General features: G+C 40.9%; 1 protein-coding gene across 1 annotated transcript in view; it reads right to left on the bottom strand.

The window, feature by feature from the left end:
• The window catches only part of akap12b (A kinase (PRKA) anchor protein 12b), a 189,799-nt gene extending 178,456 nt beyond the window's left edge, over positions 1 to 11,343 (bottom strand). The window contains exon 1 of the mRNA XM_060916345.1: positions 11,022 to 11,343. Coding sequence (XP_060772328.1) covers positions 11,022 to 11,126 — 105 coding nt within the window. The 5' untranslated portion in view covers positions 11,127 to 11,343. The remainder of the gene's footprint in view (positions 1 to 11,021) is intronic.
• Positions 11,344 to 16,930: the final 5,587 nt, after the last annotated feature.

The following is a 16,930-nucleotide window of genomic DNA, read 5'->3' as shown; positions in this document are numbered from 1 at the left end:
AAATATGTGCCGTGTGAACACCGCTTATATCAATCAGATCACTTTTAGAGGGATATTATCTCGTGCTCGCTGTTTCTGATGAAGGATTCAGCAAAGTTTTCCGTCTACTAGTTTTGATGTTATGATTCACGGGAGACTTTGAAGTGAGTTTTCATAGCTTTACCTACTTATTTTTTCAAATCAAACTGATTCATGTGAATAAATAACTATTTTAGAATATAACTGGAGTTGTTCTGATGAAAAATATTAAGATCTTAGTGGTCAGAATGAGATTTTAAAAAACCAGAAGTCAGAAACACGAGTGTCAATTTCAGTTCAGTTAATGTGAATTGTTTATTGGATGTGGATCATGCAGTTTTTTTTTTGAGGTTAGCCTTGAAAGCTGTGAATATTATCATTCATTTTTTCACTACTGTATAAACACTAGTAGGCCCTACTTTTGAGAAATACAAAGGCCTACAGAGCACAAAGAGGATATTAGAAATAATCTTTTATTACTTTTTTTTACCCGAGTGTACTGATTTAACATTTTTACCAAATTAGCATAATCAATACTCATTAAATACTAATTTGTATAATTGGTTTTTACTAATTTTTCAAACTTTGTATTTATGGAATCAATTTTGTGCCAAAATGTTCATACAATACTTTTGAAATATCAAACAAAAACGACAAATCAAAATACAAAAAAAAGTCAATTTTTTTAGACTGGCAAACAAATTATTCGTGTAATCGTGCAAAATATCAGTCTATTACTCTTCAGAAACCTTTTATTTTTGTTCCGCGTCTTTCTCGGTTTTGTTTGACGTAATTTATTTTGGTTGCGATTCCAGCTTTCTCGTTTGCGCTCCCTGACTTTTTGCTTGCAGTTTTGGCACAAACTTCACGTGTGGGTGGGCTGTCCAGGAATGCATTCCCATTGGCTAACTTGTGTTTGACTGACAGCTACGCTCAGCCATTCCCTACTCGGATTCTGGCGGACTGTTTGATGAGTGACCGATCCATTGACGGTAAACAAGGATGGAGTGGACTTCAGTGGCGACTATGATATTGAATTAATTCAACAAAGTGTAAGTACGGGACAAATGCGTTGTATGTGTTGCAGTAGTACATATTATGCAGGTGTGTTTAACACAGCTATTATATTGGGTAGTGGAGCCAAGTCTAACATTTGACTTGCCACGAAACACCTGCATAATGTGCACTACTGCAACACATACAACACATTTGTCCCGTACTTACACTTTGTTGAATTAATTCAATATCATAGTCGGCACTGAAGTCCACTCAATCCTTGTTTACTGTCAATGGATCGGTCACTCGTCAAACAGTCCGCCAGAATCCGAGTAGGGAATGGCTGAGCGTAGCTGTCAGTCAAACACAAGTTAGCCAATGGGAATACATTCCTGGACAGCCCACCCACACGGGAAGTTTGTGCCAAAACTGCAAGCAAAAAGTCAGGGAGCGCCAAATGAGAAAGCTGGAATCGCAACCAAAATAAATTACGTCAAACAAAACTGAGAAAGACGCAGAACAAAAATAAAAGGTTTCTGAAGAGTAATAGACTGATATTTTGCACGATTACACAAATAATTTGTTTGCCAGTCTAAAAAAATTGACTTTTTTTTGTATTTTGATTTGTCGTTTTTGTTTAATATTTCAAAAGTATTGTATGAACATTTTGGCACAAAATCGATTCCATATGTATTCAGTATACAACCATCTATGTGCTGCCAATTTCCATGTAAATATCTTGGAAAAAAAGTTATTAGGAAAAAACATTTGATCTCATTGGTTAATGAGGCCCATTTTGGACCATGTGATCCTGATACAGAATATTACGGCCGTCTTCTAAAAACTAAGCCGTTTCTTCAATCTTTGATTTGTAATATGTCAAGAATGGATAAACATATTTTAATTCTGTAAAAGTATGTTGTTCTGCAAGCCGTGCGATGACCTGGCGACTTGTCCAGGGTGTACCCCGCCTCTCGCCCATAGTCAGCTGGGATACCTCCAGCTTGCCTGCGACCCTGTAGAACAGGATAAGCGGCTACAGATAATGGATGGATGGATGGATGTTCTGCATTCAATTCTGAATTCAATGAGACCAGTTTCAAGCAATTTGGATTGAATTTTCACCCGATCTACCGAATTTTATCAGGTTAGTATGAAAGCTCTGTGCACTTTTTCCAGCTCGAGGCCATTCAGTTATAAAAATCTGATCGATCTCGATCTAGCTTCGGCTACTCAACTACACATTCGACAAGTCCGTAAGTTGGTGTCACATGGACAGAACTTTGGTCTGGATAGTAAATCTTTTAACATGTTGCATGGTCTGGCACAACTCACTACAGTCTATGGGTACATACACAAGCGTGTCAGACTTAGCAGCTCTACTGTACTACAAAAAAAAAAAACGCCAAATGACAAAATGTATGAATGTTAAAATCTGGACGTGGGCTGTGGATGCGATATATTTTATTAGACCTAAGAGACCTTGGCAGCATGTTTGTTATGTACTGATAATGTAGACTTGGCTAAACACCATAAAATATGCTAGCTCTAGGCCCTGGCTTGTTTATTACTATTTGAAGTCAACGTTTGAGCTTACCTTTATCATAATAAGGTATTTTTCTTTATCGGGAATTTCCCATAACATTCTGGCACAAAACCTGCCTCGAAATATTGTTAGGCTTCTGTACTTTTGTCTGCCTTTAGCATCTCCAGTGTGTTGCAAAATCCCAGATACTAAATAGTTCAGGATGTCGTAGTGTCCCAAATCCGGTAGCTGGTTTGCCAAACACTTTTCAAGTGGAATAAGAACATTTGTGGGTAAATTAAATGGACCTGTGATGCCTGCATGTTTCAGTTTTTGGATGTAACATGATCTGCTGGTATAATGTAAATTTTAACAACTGCAGTTGTCTCGATTTTCATTATTAACTGTCATGGCTATGTTTCTTTGTTTGCCCGGCGATATGGTGGACGCCAGTGGTGAACTGTTACTATTAGAGCTGGGACTTGAGCTCAGCCAAAACTTAGCCAGACACCAAAACAGCACCAGGGCAAAGGATTTTGTAAGGGATTAGCGGCAGGGTGCCAGGTCGCTCCATTGTTGCTTTTAAAAGTGACTAAGCGAATTACAGACGGAAATGAATACTTAAGTCTGAGTGAAAAATACTGGAGTGAACGTGCGTGGAAGAAGAGTCTGGAGACAGAAATCGTAGTTTCTCGGTCGTTAGCTGTCGATAGATAGCACTGGCTTGACCGCTTTATTGGCTACTGATGAACACTACACCGGCTGGAAGGTGACTTCACTGTTGCGCTGACGGCGCCGAGTCGTGGTTAAGCTAGCGTTGGCCTTCGAGAAGGCTGAGGACGATAAATTTGTGGTCCCTCCCACTACAAATCAAAATCGAATTGGTTAATCGGTCATCTGTCACTTCCTACATAAACATACACTGCCATGGTCTTCTGTTCCGGCAGTGAAGTCCTAACCAGAGAGTGAGCAGCTCTAAACTCTTCTCAGCCTAGAGACAATAAACAAAAAAATCTTACTGGATAACTCGTAACATTTTCAGGACAGTAACCCTTTCATTTCTGAAGCAAATTTGATAGAAAACGAGGCCGAATTAGAATCAGAAGAGAATAATTATAATGAAATGATGAAAGAATGAAAGAAATTCAATATAACATTTGAAATGCTGAGATGTTTGGGCTTCTCTGAACGCTGAGAAGGCCCTGACGGAGCCCCTGTGGTGAACAAAAATCCGTGACATCGGTGAAAAGCCCCTATAGAAACTGAAACATATTTGAACAAGTGCATTGAAATAAACGTGTTGATTTATATAAACCTACAGTCAGAGCTGCTGTTATTAAAAATAACTCAACACCGTCTGACCAGTTAACAGCGCTGCGGCAAATTCTAACTGTTACATACCGGTAGTTTACAGAGCGGTCACAAAGGATTACTTGGACTCGTCCAATCCACAGTTATGTGTTTGTATCAGATTCCGCCTGCAACTCACATTTTATGTTTTGCTCTCCAAGCACACTCGTTTAACAGCATGCATGGCTTTGTAATGAGCTGATAGTTGAGTCAGGTGCATTATGGAGCTGGGAAACTGCTTAATGTTCTGGGAAAATGAGAAAATCCAGATGCAGGACTGGTAAACAATGAGGAAAGAATGTGCAAACAGACACGCAAACACTGAGACAACACCTGCGTGTGGCTGAGGTTATTAAAGATGGAGGAAATTTCCTGTTATATTCTGATTCTCAATTCCGATTGGTCAGAAAGTGCTGATTCATTTTCTAGAACAGCAGCTTGCACTCGTTCTATCGTTTCCATAGTAACAGCTCACACACGAACTTGTATAGTGGACATACTGTACTTTTCTTTATAAAAAGTATAATTGTTGATATGGTGATGCTTTCTGTAAAGAGATGTTTATTTAGTAAAATATTTAAAGGGTCTCCAGAGTCACAATCAGAGGTCAAGGTGCAACGTTAAGAAAGTTTCAGGATGGAGGAGGTTACGCTTTCCGGGTTTCTTTGTACCATGACAAGGTCTTTTTCAGTTGTGGATGCCAAACTGGTGATTGGTATTGTACAGATTAAAAGCTGAAATGCAAACGTAGTGATTAGTACTGTACAGATGTAAAGTCGGTTATTAATACTGTACAGACTGTACCGTAATGTAAAAGTGGTGATTAGTAATATGCAGGATTAAGTTGTGCTGCAAAGGTGGTGATTAATACTATACAGATTACACTGTAATGCAAAAGTGGTGATTAGTATAATACAGGGTGAAGTTTTAATACAAAACTGGGAATAGTAGTGAGCAGACTACATTGCAATGCAAAATGCAAAAGGTGGTGATTAGTATGATACAGGATTTAGCTGTAACGCAAAAGTGGGGATTAGTATTGTACAGATTAAAAGCTGAAATGCAAAAGGGGTGATTAATATTGTACAGGATTAAGTTATAATGCAAACGCGGTCATTAATGCTGTTAAATTCAAGATATATATTTTTTTAAAACAGTGTTTCCATTTCAATTTTTTTAAAATATTGTTTCATCGAATCATCAGAAAAAGCATCTCATGCAAGCACAAAAACTTTGATATTTGAGAGTTTTTCTGAAATTCACGTTTCCATAACTCGTTTTTTAGTTTGTGATTTCAAACTATGTATTAAGCAGGTTAATGGAAACACAGCTACAGTGACATGCTGTCATAGGAAAATAATCAAACACAGAGCTGTATTTAATTATTTTCCAATAACAGCACATCCCAAACTGTTTTATTCCCTCCATAACACATTAGGCGAGTCTATTTTTGGTTTCAACTCTGCCCCCTGATTTGTATGAAGACATTTTGGGGGTGGGGCCTCCTATTTAATATACAGTTAGGTCCATAAATATTTGGACAGAGGCAACATTTTTCTAATTTTGGTTCTGTACATTACCACAATGAATTGTGAACAAAACAATTCAGATGCAGTTGAAGTTCAGACTTTCAGCTTTAATTCAGTGGGTTGAACAAAATGATTGCATAAAAATGTGAGGAACTAAAGCATTTTTTAAACACAATCCCTTCATTTCAGGGGTTCAAAAATAATTGGACAAATTAAATAATTGTAAATAAAATGTTCATTTCTAATACTTGGTTGAAAACCCTTTGTTGGCAATGACTGCCTGAAGTCTTGAACTCATGGACATCACCAGACGCTGCGTTTCCTCCTTTTTAATGCTCTGCCAGGCCTTTACTGCAGTGGTTTCCAGTTGCTGTTTGTTTGTGGGCCTTTCTGTCTGAAGTTTAGTCTTTAACAAGTGAAATGCATGCTCAATTGGGTTGAGATCAGGTGACTGACTTGGCCATTCAAGAATATTCCACTTCTTTGCTTTAATAAACTCCTGGGTTGCTTTGGCTTTATGTTTTGGGTCATTGTCCATCTGTATTATGAAACGCCGACCAATCAGTTTGGCTGGATTTGAGCACACAGTATGTCTCTAAATACCTCAGAATTCATCCGGCTGCTTCTGTCCTGTGTCACATCATCAATAAACACTAGTGACCCAGTGCCACTGGCAGCCATGCATGCCCAAGCCATCACACTGCCTCCGCCGTGTTTTACAGATGATGTGGTATGCTTTGGATCATGAGCTGTACCACGCCTTCGCCATTCTTTTTTCTTTCCATCATTCTGGTAGAGATTGATCTTGGTTTCATCTGTCCAAAGAATGTTCTTTCAGAACTGTGCTGGCTTTTTTAGATGTTTTTTAGCAAAGTCCAATCTAGCCTTTTTATTCTTGAGGCTTATGAGTGGCTTGCACCGTGCAGTGAACCCTCTGTATTTACTTTCATGCAGTCTTCTCTTTATGGTAGATTTGGATATTGATAGGCCTACCTCCTGGAGAGTGTTGTTCACTTGGTTGGCTGTTGTGAAGGGGTTTCTCTTCACCATGGAAATTATTCTGCGATCATCCACCACTGTTGTCGTCTGTGAGTGTCCAGGTCTTTTTGCATTGATGAGTTCACCAGTGCTTTCTTTCTTTCTCAGGATGTACCAAACTGTAGATTTTGCCACTCCTAATATTGTAGCAATTTCTCGGATGGGTTTTTTCTGTTTTCGCAGCTTAAGGATGGCTTGTTTCACCTGCATGGAGAGCTCCTTTGACCGCATGTTTTCTTCACAGCAAAATCTTCCAAATGCAAGCACCACACCTCAAATCAACTCCAGGCCTTTTATCTGCTGAATTGAGAATGACATAACGAAGGAATTGCCCACACCTGCCCATGAAATAGCCTTTGAGTCAATTGTCCAATTACTTTTGGTCCCTTTAAAAGCAGGGTGGCACATGTTAAGGAGCTGAAACTCCTAAATCCTTCATCCAATTTGAATGTGGATACCCTCAAATGAAAGCTGAAAGTCTGGACTTTATGTCCATGTCCATTATATAACTATAACTTGAATATGTTTCAGTAAACAGGTAAAAAAACAAAATTTGTGTCAGTGTCCAAATATATATGGACCTAACTGTAACTACTATATTTTACTATTTTAAACTATATATTTATGATATTATATTACTATTAAAGTTAACCACTTCACATACACACACCAAAAGACACACAAAATTTCACCACAAATGCAAATGTATTAAAGGAGTAAAAATTCAAAATTGACGTGACGTTACTGATTATGAAATAGTACAGGTGTTTTTTTGAAAGAATAATTTGCATATTTTTGACACGATATCTGAAACATCTGAGACATGATTATACATGTTTCACATAAAACCTGCAGCTGTTTTAAAACCCGGTCCAACATGTTGTCCTTACCTTCTTTGGGTGGTAAAATGTTTCAGGTATTCAGAGTCACTTTAAAAAGGGGCCGATTGCACACAATGTACAGATTAAAACTTGCAAATGCCAAGGTGGTGATTAGTATTGTCCAGGATGAAGTTTTAATGCAAAAGTGATGACTCGTATTGTGTTGATTACACTGCAATTCCAAGGTGGGGAACAGTATTGTACAGAGTAGACGTTGCAATGCAGATGAGGTGATTAGTCTCGTACAGGATGAAGTTTGAAAGCAAAAATAGGTGATTAGTATTGTACAGATTGAAAGTTACAACAAGTTGTGATTAGTAATGTACAGAATAAAGCTTTACTGCAAAAGCGATTATTGATATTGCACAGATTGCATTATAATGTAAAAATAGTGATTAATACTATATAGGATTAAGCTGTAATGCAAAAGTGGTGATTAATATTGTACAGAGTTTCAGTTGCAATGCAAATGAGGTGATTAGTGTTGTATACGGTGAAGTTTTAAAGCAAAAGTGGTTGTTAATATTGTACAGACTACACTGTAAAGCCACTGTACACTGTAAATCAAATGTGGGGATTGATTTTGTACAGATAAAAAGTTGAAATGAATAAGTGGTGATTAGTATTGTATAGAATTCAGTTATAATGGAAGTGCAGTGGTTAATGATGTGCAGATTACATTGTAATGTAAAGGTGGCAATTAATATTATGCAGGATTATGTTGTAATGCAAAAGTGGTGATTAGTATTGTGCAGAGTATAAGTTGAAATGCAAATGCAAATGTGGTGATTAATACTGTACATATCACATTGTAATGTAAAAGTGGTGATGAGTAAGGTACAGGATTAATTTTTGATTAAAAATGGGATTAGTGTTGCACAGCTCACACTGTAATGTAAAAAGTGGTGATTAATTTTATGCAGGATTAAGTTGTGGATGCCAAAGTGGTGATTGGTATTGCACATATTAAAAGTTGAAATGCAAAAGTAGTGATAAGTATTGTACAGGATTAAGTTATAATGCAAATGCATAATGCTATACAGATAACATTGAAATGTAAAAGTGGTGATTAGTATTGTGTATAATTAAGTTGTAAAGCGAAATGAGTGATTAGTATTTCACAGATTAAAAGTTGAAATGCAAATGTGGTGATTATTATTGTACAGGATTAAGTTATAATGCAAAGGTTGTGAATAATATTATACAGATTACATTGTAATGTAAAAATGAGATTAGTATTATACAGGACGAAGTTTTAATTTAAAAATGAGATTGGTACGGTGCAAATTAAATTGTAATGTAAAAGTGGTGATTAGTACTGTGCAGGATTGAGTTGTGATGCAATGGTGATGATTAATACTGTACAGATTACACTGTAATGTAAAAATTGTGATTACTATTGCACAGGGTTAAGTTGTGGTGCAAAGGTGGTGATTAATACTGTACAGATTACATTCTAATTTAAAAATGGTGATTCCTATTATGCAGGATGAAGTTTTAAAACAAACTTGGAATTGGTACTGTGCAAATTACATTGTAATGCAAAATTGGTGAGTAGTATAATACAGGTCTGAGTTGTAATGTAAAAGTGGTGATTAGTATTGCACAGGATCAAGTTGTGACGCAAAGACAGTGATTAATACTGTACAGATTACACTGTAATGTAAAAGTGGTGATTAGTATTGTACAAGATTAAGTTGTGATGCAAAGGCGTTGCTTAATACTGTACAGATTGCATTGTAATGTAAAAATGGTGAATACTATTTATTCAGGATGAAGTTTTAATACAAAATTGGGATTGGTACTGTGCAAATGACACTGTAATGCAAAAGTGGTGATTCATATAATACAGGATTGAGTTGCAGTGCAAAAGTGGTGATTATTATAATGCAGGGTTAAGTTATAATGCAAAGGTGGTGATTAATACTGTACAGATTACATTGTAATGTAAAACGGTGATTACTATTATGCAGGATGAAGTTTTAACACTAAATTGGGATTGGTACTGTGCAATTTACATTGTAGTGCAAAAGTGGTGATTAGTATAACATGGGATTGAGTTGCAATGTTGGTGATTAGTATAATACAGGATTAAGTTATAATGCAAAGATGGTGATTAATACTGCACAGATCACATTGTGATGCAAAGGTTATGATTAGTATAGTACAGGATTGAGTTGCAATGCAAAAGTGGTGATTAGTATAATGCAGGATTAATTTATAATTCAAAGGTGGTGATTAATACTGTAGAGATTAGATTGTAATGTAAAAACGGTGATTACTATTATGCAGGGTGAAGTTTTAATACAAAATCAGGATAATACAGGATTAAGTTATAATTCAAAGGTGGTGATTAATACGGTAGTGATTACATTGTAATGCAGAAACGGTGATTACTATTAGGCAGGGTGAAGTTTTAATACAAAATCGGGATTGGTACTGTGAAAATGACATTGTAGTGCGAAAGTCGTGATTCGTATAATACAGGATTAAGTTCTAATGCAAAGGCGGTGATTAGTAACATGTGAATTGGGCAACGTTCGTAATCACAAACATATATAATGAGTAAAACAGGAATGTAGGATCTGTAGTTGTAAAGTTCTGATAATTCATTATGATGTCATCAGGTTATCCACCTGTGTTATTAATTTTGATTGTAAAGTAAAGCAGATCCATATTTACAGCAAACACCCACCACACCCACACCGAGAGAGAGAGATGCTCCAAACTATCATGAGATAATTCTTTATAGGCTCTCAGGGAGAAAAAAAGGGTACTAAGGGGAACCTTATCTGTGGTGCTCCACCTTCTGTAGCTTTAGCATGTTCTCTTTTACCTGGAAAGGTAAAGCTTCACCTTTAGCAGACGCGCAGCTTGTAAACAGGCAAGGCAGGCAACTGCTTGGGGCCCCCGAGAGCCGGGGCCCGAGAGCTTATTTATTTTGTTTTTAACCATTGTATTTTCACATTTGGAATTTAAAAAACTTTGGTTTCATACATTTTTCGTTGGTGTCAGATTATTTATAACATATTGGTGATGAGGCGGCACGGTGGTGTAGTGGTTAGCGCTGTCGCCTCACAGCAAGAAGGTCCGGGTTCGAGCCCTGTGACCGGCGAGGGCCTTTCTGTGTGGAGTTTGCATGTTCTCCCCGTGTCCGCGTGGGTTTCCTCCGGGTGCTCCGGTTTCCCCCACAGTCCAAAGACATGCAGGTTAGGTTAACTGGTGACTCTGAATTGACCGTAGGTGCGAGCGTGAAGGTGTGTGAATGGTTGTGTGTGTCTATGTGTCAGCCCTGTGATGACCTGGCGACTTGTCCAGGGTGTGGCCCACCTTTCACCCGTAGTCAGCTGGGATAGGCTCCAGCGACCCTGTAGAACAGGATAAAGCGGCTAGAGATAATGAGATGAGATGGTGATGAACACTGGTCAGAAGGGCCCCTGGACATTTTTGCTTAGGGCCACAACAGATTCTAGAATCACCTCTGGCATTTAGAATCTCGTTAGGGCTCCATTAGGCTGTGTGCCAAAACTTATTTCAAGGTGCGCATTTCCAGGAGCAGGTGATGCCAGTGCGAGCTGCGTGTCTCAGCCTCCGCACTGCACAGACTGCGCATCTCCTCCGCGCACATCGCACGCGCGCGCTCTCTCATCAGCAGGCTGGGGCTCGCGCAGAGCCGCCGCTTACCTTCGCGTCCTCGGTGTCGTCACCGCGGGTCTCACTCAGGTCCGCGACGCGCTCCTCATCTTCAGCGCTCTTGACGTCCTGCTGCGCGGATGTGCTCGCTCCCATTCCGGAGGAAACAAACAAACAAACAAACAAACAAAACTCGTCCCCTATAAATAAGAAAAGACAGCAAAGCAGAAAGCGCAGCGGGAGAAGGAGCGCGAGCCTTTATGAAGGTCGTCTGGATTGTAGAAGGATGAAGTCGGCTGTGTCCGCAATCACCTTTTCAGGGCGCCTCCTCCCTTCCAGACCCGCCTCGCAGCATCAACACACAACAACTGGAACACACACACACCCGCGCGCTCCGGCCTCGTCCCAAACCGCACACTTCCCTACTACACAGGATGCTGAAGCACTAGGTCACTCCAGGTTCCGCACTCCTTCATGCACACTATCCAGTACACGGTTTTGGGACGGATCCCAAGAGTCATTTTACTGACTCGATTCTTTCGAGCAAGTGAGTCGGTTCCAGTTTTGATTCATCTCATCTCATTATCTCTAGCCGCTTTATCCTGTTCTACAGGGTCGCAGGTGAGCTATCCCAGCTGACTACGGGCGAAAGGCGGGGTACACCCTGGACAAGTCGCCAGGTCATCACAGGGCTGACACATAGACACACACAACCATTCACACACCTTCACGCTCGCACCTACGGTCAATTTAGAGTCACCAGTTAACCTAACCTGCATGTCTTTGGACTGTAGGGGAAACCGGAGCACCCGGAGGAAACCCACGCGGACACGGGGAGAACATGCAAACTCCGCACAGAAAGGCCCTCGCCGGCCACGGGGCTCGAACCCGGACCTTCTTGCTGTGAGGCGACAGCGCTAACCACTACACCACCGTGCCGCCTAGATATAAATATCTTATGCCAAATTATTATGGCATGTTACAAAATTTAACGAGTCAGGGGGAGATATGATATGTGATATGATAGTGACATGCGGACTGTCTTAAAAATCTCGAGTCAAGAATTAAGACCACTGCAGATAGTATACTAGATACTAGAATGAGACTATTTTCATTTCATTAATAAACAAGAATTTCTGCAGTACATTTTACTCGACAGACTCATTCCAGACTAATTACGCGATGGAGATTTGAAAAAAGAAAAATGCAATATGGAGAACCACAAGGTTTGTTTCAAGCCTCCTATTTTTCTATCCTTTGTATCTACACTAACTTTAACAACCTGTCCACCATCTCATCTCATCTCATCTCATTATCTGTAGCCGCTTTATCCTGTTCTACAGGGTCGCAGGCAAGCTGGAGCCTATCCCAGCTGACTACGGGCGAAAGGCGGGGTACACCCTGGACAAGTCGCCAGGTCATCACAGGGCTGACACATAGACACACACAACCATTCACACACCTTCACGCTCACACCTACGGTCAATTTAGAGTCACCAGTTAACCTAACCTGCATGTCTTTGGACTGTAGGGGAAACCGGAGCACCCGGAGGAAACCCAAACGGACACGGGGAGAACATGCAAACTCCGCACAGAAAGGCCCTCGCCGGCCACGGGGCTCGAACCCGGACCTTCTTGCTGTGAGGCTACAGCGCTAACCACTACACCTCCGTGCCGCCTAGATATAAATATCTTATGCCAAATTATTATGGCATGTTACAAAAATTAACGAGTCGGGGGGGGAGATATGATATGTGATATGATAGTGACATGCGGACTGTCTTGTCTTAAAAATCTCGAGTCAAGAATTAAGACCACTGCAGATAGTATACTAGATACTAGAATGAGACTATTTTCATTTCATTAATAAACAAGAATTTCTGCAGTACATTTTACTCGACAGACTCATTCCAGACTAATTACGCGATGGAGATTTGAAAAAAGAAAAATGCAATATGGAGAACCACAAGGTTTGTTTCAAGCCTCCTATTTTTCTATCCTTTGTATCTATACTCACTTTAACAACCTGTCCACCATCTCATCTCATCTCATCTCGTTATCTCTAGCTGCTTTATCTGTTCTACAGGGTCGCAGGCAAGCTGGAGCCTATCCCAGCTGACTACGGGCGAAAGGCGGGGTACACCCTGGACAAGTCGCCAGGTCATCACAGGGCTGACACATAGACACAGACAACCATTCACACTCACATTCACACCTACGCTCAATTTAGAGTCACCAGTTAACCTAACCTGCATGTCTTTGGACTGTGGGGGAAACCGGAGCACCCGGAGGAAACCCACACGGACAACATGCAAACTCCACACAGAAAGGCCCTCGCCGGCCACGGGGCTCGAACCCAGGACCTTCTTGCTGTGAGGCGACAGCGCTAACCACTACACCACCGTGCCGCCTAGATATAAATATCTTATGCCAAATTATTATGGCATGTTACAAAAATTAACGAGTCGGGGGGGAGATATGATATGTGATATGATAGTGACATGCGGACTGTCTTGTCTTAAAAATCTCGAGTCAAGAATTAAGACCACTGCAGATAGTATACGAGATACTAGAATGAGACTATTTTCATTTCATTAATAAACAAGAATTTCTGCAGTACATTTTACTCGACAGACTCATTCCAGACTAATTACGCGATGGAGATTTGAAAAAAGAAAAATGCAATATGGAGAACCACAAGGTTTGTTTCAAGCCTCCTATTTTTCTATCCTTTGTATCTACACTCACTTTAACAACCTGTCCACCATCTCATCTCATCTCATTATCTCTAGCTGCTTTATCCTTCTACAGGGTCGCAGGCAAGCTGGATCCTATCCCAGCTGACTATGGGCGAAAGGCGGGGTACACCCTGGACAAGTCGCCAGGTCATCACAGGGCTGACACATAGACACAGACAACCATTCACACACCTTCACGCTCGCACCTACGGTCAATTTAGAGTCACCAGTTAACCTAACCTAACCTGCATGTCTTTGGACTGTAGGGGAAACCGGAGCACCCGGAGGAAACCCACGCGGACACGGGGAGAACATGCAAACTCTACACAGAAAGGCCCTCGCCGGCCACGGGGCTCGAACCCAGGACCTTCTTGCTGTGAGGCGACAGCGCTAACCACTACACCACTGTGCCGCCTAGATATAAATATCTTATGCCAAATTATTATGGCATGTTACAAAAATTAACGAGTCGGGGGGGAGATATGATATGTGATATGATAGTGACATGCGGACTGTCTTAAAAATCTCGAGTCAAGAATTAAGACCACTGCAGATAGTATACTAGATACTAGAATGAGACTATTTTCATTTCATTAATAAGCAAGAATTTCTGCAGTACATTTTACTCGACAGACTCATTCCAGACTAATTACGCGACGGAGATTTGAAAAAAGAAAAATGCAATATGGAGAACCACAAGGTTTGTTTCAAGCCTCCTATTTTTCTATCCTTTGTATCTACACTCACTTTAACAACCTGTCCACCATCTCATCTCATCTCATTATCTCTAGCCCCTTTATCCTGTTCTACAGGGTCGCAGGCGAGCTGGAGCCTATCCCAGCTGACTACGGGTGAAAGGCGGGGTTCACCCTGGACAAGTCGCCAGGTCATCACAGGGCTGACACATAGACACAGACAACCATTCACACTCACATTCACACCTACGCTCAATTTAGAGTCACCAGTTAACCTAACCTGCATGTCTTTGGACTGTGGGGGAAACCGGAGCACCCGGAGGAAACCCACGCGGACACGGGGAGAACATGCAAACTCTGCACAGAAAGGCCCTCGCCGGCCATGGGGCATATTTTGCACAAATGATGCACAAACAAATTGAAATTCACGTTCTTGTGATATGGAGCCGGCCAACTTCACGGAGGTTCATCATTCGTGCACTCTCAAGTGTGTGTGTGTATGTGCATGCAAAACAGTGCGAGTTTTAGTTTCATAAACACAGCAAGCATGTGCTGAAACAGAGCCTGGCAGCTCAGTGCATGGACAGTAGCACCCACTAATAATAATAATCAACACTCTAAAAAATAATGGGGCCAGTACCGGTTCTTCAGGGCGATGCCATAGAAGAACCTTTTTTCAGGGCTTCAAAGAACCGTTCATGCGACAGTTCTTTAAAGAACCATTTAAACCATTTGTTTAAGCAGTGAAGACAGATTTGTGTAAACATAGCCCATGTGCATTGACCAGCAAATGGTAAAGGCCAATTTATGCTGACAACGCAGTCCTCACAGATAGCATCGCAGATGGCGTCTGCATAGCCCCCCCCCCCCCCCCCCCCTTCGCAGACGCTCTGCGCGCACCTCCCAAAAATTGTGACCACAGCAGAAGCCTTGCAGACAGCGTCGCAGACAAGAGGGCTCTGATTGGTCCACTCTACATCCGCTGTACACGCACTTCCGCTTCCCTACTTTCCCGGTTTGGTTTGTTTTCACGACCGCCATTTTTAAAAACACGAGCGAAGATGGAGCAGCACGAAGAGCGGTTGATCGAGGAAGTGAGGAAGTACATACATCTATACGACTCCAGTTCTAGTCATTATAAGTAACCGGAGGATAAACACTCCACTAACCACACCCACCAACTACTCCTAGCGATTTCGCGACTTCGCGCCCCCTTGCATTGTGGCGGTGAATAACATCGCGCACACCTATTACTCCCCGCTCAACGATAAATTACAACCGTCTGCGAAAAGCTATCTGCGAAAGCCTTGTCGCAAGAGCATGCAGAGGCCCTAAGAGAATGCCAGGCTCTGAAGAACCATTTCCAATGTGAAGAACCTTTCGCATAATGTAATGGTTCATCATAGAGTTTTGACTCTCCGTGGAACCATCCAGAGATTTGAAGAACCACTGAAGCACCTTTATTTTTTAGAGTGAAGGAGGTGTGTGAGAACAGGCGCATGCTTTATTTCAGCTGCAGTGTTTCCGTTTTCACCCAGAGCTCATACACACACTGACGAACTTTAGTGGAGAAAAATGGTGCATGCTGCTTGTATTGTTTAACACACTGTTAGTGAACCGTGTGGTTCAGTTCACACTGAAATGGACCCTGATCCATCCTGAGTCTGATCCACCTCAGACAATGCAGGTTAACCCTTTCAAACACAAATCAACATGGGTATAACCTGGGTTTGCCACTCGGTATAAAAGGAGTACTTCTTTCCAATAATGTCTTGTCCGGAAGTCTTTTTGTCCTATACAGTACTGTGCAAAAGTCTTAGTCCCCCTATATTTTTTTCATCCAAACTTTGTTATAGATTTCTATTTTATGACTTCGGCATTGGTGGCACGGTGGTGTAGTGGTTAGCGCTGTTGCCTCACAGCAAGAAGGTCCGGGTTCGAGCCCCGTGGCCGGCGAGGGCCTTTCTGTGTGGAGTTTGCATGTTCTCCCCGTGTCCGCGTGGGTTTCCTCCGGGTGCTCCGGTTTCCCCCACAGTCCAAAGACATGCAGGTTAGGTTGACTGGTGATTCTAAATTGACAAAATTAAATGTTACAGAAAAAAAAAAAGTTTGTATCTGAGATCTGAGCAGCATATTCCATCCATAAGAGAGCACTTTCTTTTCAGATGAAAAAAGAAAACATAATGACGGCTACTGGAAAATTTTTGGTGCAAAATAAATGAAGACGCGAGTATGACTGTCAAAGTGTCCAGAAGAATTGTGGCTGGTTCTGGAAGATGCTCAGTAAAACCTACAGCTTTAAAACATTTCCTTATAAAACTGCACTCACTGGACCTGAGACGACGACTTTTTTTTCTTTAAAGCAAAGGGAATTTCGTCTCACACCAAATATCGACTTTGTTTCATTTATTATGGCTTACTGATTACTGTTTATAGTATTTTTTAATGTTGAAACATTTAATTTCATTATTTTTTTAAGCCATTTTTGGTCTACAGAATTTTTTACATGTGCCTAAGACTTTTGCAC

This window comes from Neoarius graeffei, chromosome 3, assembly GCF_027579695.1.
Source record: "Neoarius graeffei isolate fNeoGra1 chromosome 3, fNeoGra1.pri, whole genome shotgun sequence".
Taxonomy (NCBI): Eukaryota; Metazoa; Chordata; class Actinopteri; order Siluriformes; family Ariidae; genus Neoarius; species Neoarius graeffei.
This window is presented reverse-complemented; position numbering and strand designations above follow the sequence as displayed.